Consider the following 6,285-nt stretch of genomic DNA (forward strand, 5'->3'; position numbering starts at 1 on the left):
CGAGAGCGCGTTTGTTTTGGATTAGGTAAACCAGGTAACTCAAACATATCCAGGTTATGTTGAACCGGCTTCGTAGTACAGGCCTCTGGTGCTACCTGCAGAGTGATGGTGTTCAGAGGACTGTTCTGGAGTCGCAGCCTGTAGTTTGGATGGACGGAGCTCCACACCTCCTCTAACGACAGGCTCCGCCCCTCTGACATGGAAACATAGAGAAGAAATATCACTTATAAAGAAAACTACAAATATGCAAAGGTATGCAGACCCTCTCATACAGCAGCACATTTATCTTCCAGAACAAACCAATGGCAACTTTAGTCTGATATTTGAGTGGAATAAAAATGCGTTCAAAGACTAGAAATGTGATTATGTGGGGGCACAATTTTTAAATGAAACGTGGCACACGATGAAACCTTTGTTTTTTGCTTCATAGTGTGTTTAAGGTTTTAGGCGCTGTGGATTTGTTATTGTTTATACTATTGTTGATTCTATAAATGTACTTTATTATTATTGTGATTTTGCGTTAATTGTCTGGGTTCTTTAAAAATAGAGAAGATTGGAAAAAAAAATGTTTCCTCGGTTCCCAGGAGGATATATAACAGGCCTACATTACTCTCTTTATTGGTATGCTTTAGTTTAGTAGATATCTACAAACAAAGAGTCGATATTATTCTAAAACCATTTAGTGCTTCACATAATATCCTGATAGTTTATGCTTTAAGAGCTGTACTGTAGGTGACGTGTGTATACAGTGTGTGTGTCTGTGTGTGTGTGTGTGTGTGTGTGTGTGTGTGTGTGTGTGTGCGTCTGACCCTGAGTGCAGGCTCTGAAGTAGAGCACCGGTGTGCTGTAGCTGCAGGAGTGCAGGATGTTATACTCGTACTGAAGCAGCTGGCTGCTGCCTGCAGACGCCACACACACGCCGTCATCGTCATCTTCATCCTCCATGTCACCTTTGATGCTGTCAGTATCAGCTGAGGCATCAACAGCAGCCTGTGGAGGAGGACAGATGTTGGACAATAAAACATCAGCTCTGTCTCTCGGTAAATTTGATGTGTTAGTCTGAAACTGAAGCATGGAATCATCCTTCTTTAGGCAAATTCGTCTAATACAATTTTTTTACTGGCGCACTTAAATGACATTTGACCTGCAAGAATATTTAAAATCAGGAACTTATTATTTAATACTACAAGACTATGCATGTGAGAAACAAAAGGGATTAATAATGAAGGAATGTGGCAAAGCTGTATCTCCTGGAGAGTCACGTCTGTTCAATTTCTGTTTTTCATTGAGGCTGACAGAAATTAATTCTCTCTCCTTTTTTGTTATGACCTGATTTACAGCTTTAAATTAAATTAATTTTCCTTAATTTTTTTTCTAACCAGGCACTATGTTCATGGTTAAGTATTGCTATTGAGGTTAAGTTTACCACAGTGTGTTGATCAAACTTAGCAGAAGTGGCTTGATTTTGTTCTAAGCAGGGGACTTTGACAGAGGATTTCTCAAAAAATACACAGTAAAAGTACTTCAATGTATTGTTAGTAGTAGGCTAATACAAAGTCAAACAGTATCAATTTCATTAAGAACTAATGGTAAAATTATCTTTGTATCATTCATCAAAGATAGCAGAAGACATGCATTATGTACTATGGAGGGAACTTTTACAGAGGATTACTCACAAAGTACACAGTAAAAGTACTTCATTTTATTTCTGGTAGAAGTCAAACTAGAACCGAGTCCAACAGTGTCAGTGTTGATTGTTAGTATTTCAATCGAAGGTTCATGATTTTTGGCATCTCTTTTACCTGTTCCTGTTCCCCTTCCTGCTGCTCAGAACGTGAGGGACAGGAAGTGTCTGCCCCGCCTCCTTCGTAGTCCCACACTGAACTGGAGTCGATTACCACTGACCTGAGAGCAGTCTTCCTCAGGTAGCCCTCCTGAGAAGAGCCGGATCAGAACCGTTAGTAATATTCATGGAGCACAGCAGGCTCCGCCCACAGTGATAATAATGAGCTTTATTTGTGAAGCACCTCTCATTCAAGAATTGTAGTCCAAAGTGCTTCAAAGTTGACACTTGATATCTTTTAAAAGTCACATAAAATATATATCACATAGAATAAAGTAACCAGTAAAATACATGAAAATAAACATAAAAGAGCATGGAATAGACATAGAACAAATTGATTAAAATATAGGTGTAGGAGGATAAATGCAAATTCACATTGTGATATTAATAATATAACTCCAAACCAGGAGTGCATTGAGAAAGGGCAGCAGAGGGCAGGAGTTAGCTTCCTAAAGGCTCAAGTGTAGAAATAAGACAACAACAACAATAACAAAGCAGCAGCAGAGGATCTCAGTTAGGTCAGAGGTCTCACCTGCCCCCCCTCCCAGCTCCAGCCGTCCCCCAACTGCTCCGACAGCTGCAGGAGGAGCTGACAGCACAGGTGGAACTTGTCCTCATCCAGAACACATAGGCTCATCTCTGCAACACGGAGCAGGGTACATCACATTACTAAACGTGTATGAAAAATATATTTAACAATAAAAAGTACATCTTGCAATTTAAACTGAATACTAGTACAAACTAAAGTATAGTAAGAATAACCAGCACATTTGATTAGGTTAAGTAAAGAAAGTCATAATGTAGAGAAGCCCCTTTCAGTATCATTATGTTTATTATACTTAACTGTCAAAGGCCTTAGTGACATATGCACAAAAGCTACAGCTTGTGTGAAGATCTATTATAAATAGAAATACAGTAAAAAATAAAATAGTGCAAAAATAATTGTGCAAGTTAATGCAGAAACAAGTAACCTACATGTAAAGTAGAATAAAATCAAACAGAAAGTCAAAAATACTGTAGAGTGGAATAAAATACTGCGAATTGTACTAATATATGTAATAATATGCGCGCAATTAACAGATGTATACATAAGTAAGTGAATAAGTAAAGTTAATATATTAACAAAGTACAGGCAGCACTAACAGAAGTAAAACATGTTGTAAACTCTTTATCCAGTAACTGTCAGAGGAATGAATACTAGCCTATACTAATGTGTCACTGTCATTCTAATCGTTATATAATGCTTTTGCAGTAAATGCAGAGACATCATAGCTTGGTAATGACAGTTAGCTGCTGATAAATACCTTCTCTCCAATCTCCATCTCAGCAGTTAGCATGATATGACGCAGCTTCCTGTGACTCTGCTGCTGGAACCCAGGAGGTTCCTACCTGAACGAAGGTCTCCAGACTCTCAAAACACTATACAATAGTTCGTTTTCTCCTTTTCTTTCCTACAGTATACGATAACTCACTTTTTTAAGGAATAGCAGGAACAATGTTTCTCTTCCGGGTCGTAAGATCACGTGACTGCTACGGTCACCTTTTTCTTAAATTATTTGTATCTGTCAGCAACGAATTCAAACCAAAAGAATCCGTGTATCTACCAATTGTTTTTCTTTATTAAACACGTAAACGGAAGAACGTCTGAGAGGCGTTTTTGCTTTTTACCTTACTAAATGGTCAAATGGTCCTTGGAGCGAGGGGCGGGGCGAAACTCACGGAGGTGATTTCAAAACAAAAGCATTCGTTTGCTAAAATCACACTTTGAATCACTACCGTATCCTGCTGAAGGAACGGTGATTATTATAAACAAGGGGAATTTAGCGATCACAACGAAAGCGGCCAAGACACATATTGAGCCCAGAGAATGGATGTTACTAAGGGCTGTAAATATAATAAGCCTATGTCTAAAATGGACAACATTGTTAGGAGATTTAAACTATACTGCGATTCTGCACTGCGGTCAACTCAGCCACCTCTCGAGTTTTTTTTTTCAAATCAGCTGCTCTTCATTATTCCTGCTATATTTGACGAGTGATACAAATATTTGTTACCATAAGTTCTTAAGGAAACTGACACTGTTGGACTCGGTTCTAGTTTGACTTCTACCAGAAATAAAATGAAGAACTTTTACTGTGTACTTTGTGAGTAATCCTCTGTCAAAGTCCCCTCCATAATGCATGTTTTCTGCTATCTTTGATGAATGATAAAAATACAATTTTACCATTAGTTCTTAATGAAATTGATACTGTTTGACTTTGTATTAGCCTACTACTTACAATACATTGAAGTACTTTTACTGTGTATTTTTGGAGAAATAGGCTACTCTGTCAAAGTCCCCTGCTGATAACAAAATCAAGCCACTTCTGCTAAGTTTGATGACGGAATTCTTTTTTATTGCCATTAGTTCTTCGTGAGATTGATCCTGTTGGACTCAATACTAGTGAAACTACCCCCACAAGTAGCCTACTATGAAGTACTACTTACTGTGTACTTTTCCAACAATCCTATGTCAATGTCCCCTCCTGAGAACAAGAATGCATGTTTCTCTGCTATTTTGAATAACCGTTAAAAAAAACCTTTCTTCATGAGACTGATATTGTTAGACAGAGTATTTTAAGAGGATGGTAGACTTGATATCAGCAATACTTCCAGTCAGTACTCCGGCAGCAGCATTTTACCCCTTGGAAAGTCTTTAGAGTCTGGCCTGGATAGCTGGTCCCAACTCCTTCGGCACACTGACACACTCTGTCACTCTTGTTGGCCTCTTATGGGGCTGCTGTCTTTTAAAATATGATTATTTCTCTACTCCAGTTCATTCCTCGCGGATTATTCCATCGTCAGTCAATAGAGCTTCAAAAAATTTGTCCAATTCAACAAGATGTTTTTTTGGGAGTGAAGGCCGGAGCTACATTACATTGTTTGATTGTTTAATTACAAGGTGAGAGAAAATAAATCCACATCCTCCTTTGAAACCTATTTTATTTCCTTTTCCATGTTAAATGTATACTTACTTGCATTAGAACATTTGCATGTTGAACTACATGCTGGATATCTTCCCCAGCCTCAAGGAAATACAATAAAATAAATTGATTCATAATTAAAAAAAATTGATAAAAATGCATAAATTAATAATGTTGCGTGCAAACATTTCAAATTTAAATATAAAATGAAAAAAAAGTTTACTTTTGAAATGATTTCTCACAAAAACCTTTCTAAATTATAGTAAATCATTAAAAAAGGTTTTAGTCAATAAACGTTTTTCTGCCTAAAATAGTTGAAATTGAACGTAAACTATATCAAACACCACATGCATGGCAATTAACCCATTTGTGCCCGCTATTTAAATTGACTTTGGTTAGTTAATACAAATATTGACATTATATGTATATATAGCATATAATTGATGCAGTCTTTCTGAACACTTTTAAAAAAAAATACTGCAAATGAAGAATATTTTAAATTGTCTGCACAGATATTGCCCTAACTTACAGCAGTTGAAAAGATTTGTGGAAGGATAAATTCTTCATGGGCTTCAATGTCTCTAGTAAAGGGTGTTTTATGTTTGCTTGTATAATCCTCAGATAGTGGTTTGTTTAAATAACTAGTGACATTTTAATAAATATGGCAAAAAATGGCTCCAAAAAAGGCATATAACCTGGCCGGGTTAACCAGTGTGTAATTCTTCAAGCACCACAAGATTCAGAGTTTATAAAGTACAATTATTGGCCATTTATTGTGTAATTTCTCCAAACACATACAGTAAAAATGCCTGTTTTTGAAGCCTTAAAATGGTGCAGGAAAAGGACTTTACATTGTATTATACTTAAAGACAGGACTATTCAGTTAAGAGAAGAGAAAAACGGAAATCAAATTGTTATAATGGGTGATGTAACATTAATGACATACATTATATGAGGTCCTTGGCACTCTGGATCATTTTGTGATCATGGGGTTTCACCCTTACAGCATCAGACAATATCATATGGAGTCAGACACTGGAAGTGTGCTGGAGGCTGATGCGTTGACTGCAGGAGACTGATGGAAGGATGAGGTTGATGAGACTGAAGAATCTGCGAGGAATGAACTAGCGGCTGAGAAATAATCATATATTAAAAGACAGCAGCTTCATAAGAGGCCAACAAGAGTGACAGAGTGTGTCAGTGTGCAGTCTACCATCCTCTTAAAATACTCTGTCCAACAATATCAGTCTCATGAAGAAAGGTTTTTTAACGCTTATTCAAAATAGCAGAGAAACATGCATTCTTGTTCTCAGGAGGGGACATTGACAGAGGATTGTTGGAAAAGTACACAGTAAGTACTTCATAATAGCCTACTTGTGGGGGTAGTTTCACTAGTACTGAGTCCAACAGGATCAATCTCACGAATAACTAATGGCAACAAAAGAGAATTCCCTCTTCAAATTTAGCAGAAGTGGCTTG

General features: G+C 37.3%; 1 protein-coding gene across 1 annotated transcript; it reads right to left on the reverse strand.

Moving 5' to 3' along the window:
• Nucleotides 1–9: 9 nt before the first annotated feature.
• On the reverse strand, nt 10–3,502 carry atg10 (ATG10 autophagy related 10 homolog (S. cerevisiae); the record flags this gene model as incomplete). The annotated part of the gene is made up of 5 exons (XM_010779761.1): nt 3,148–3,502; nt 2,376–2,482; nt 1,803–1,934; nt 810–990; nt 10–193 (listed from the first exon to the last, which is right to left on the reverse strand). Coding segments are annotated over exons 2-5 (602 nt in total), but the record flags the coding sequence as incomplete, so codon positions are not given.
• Nucleotides 3,503–6,285: the final 2,783 nt, after the last annotated feature.

This window comes from Notothenia coriiceps, unplaced genomic scaffold, assembly GCF_000735185.1.
Source record: "Notothenia coriiceps isolate Sejong01 unplaced genomic scaffold, NC01 NC01_scaffold00020636, whole genome shotgun sequence".
NCBI classification, from domain to species: Eukaryota; Metazoa; Chordata; class Actinopteri; order Perciformes; family Nototheniidae; genus Notothenia; species Notothenia coriiceps.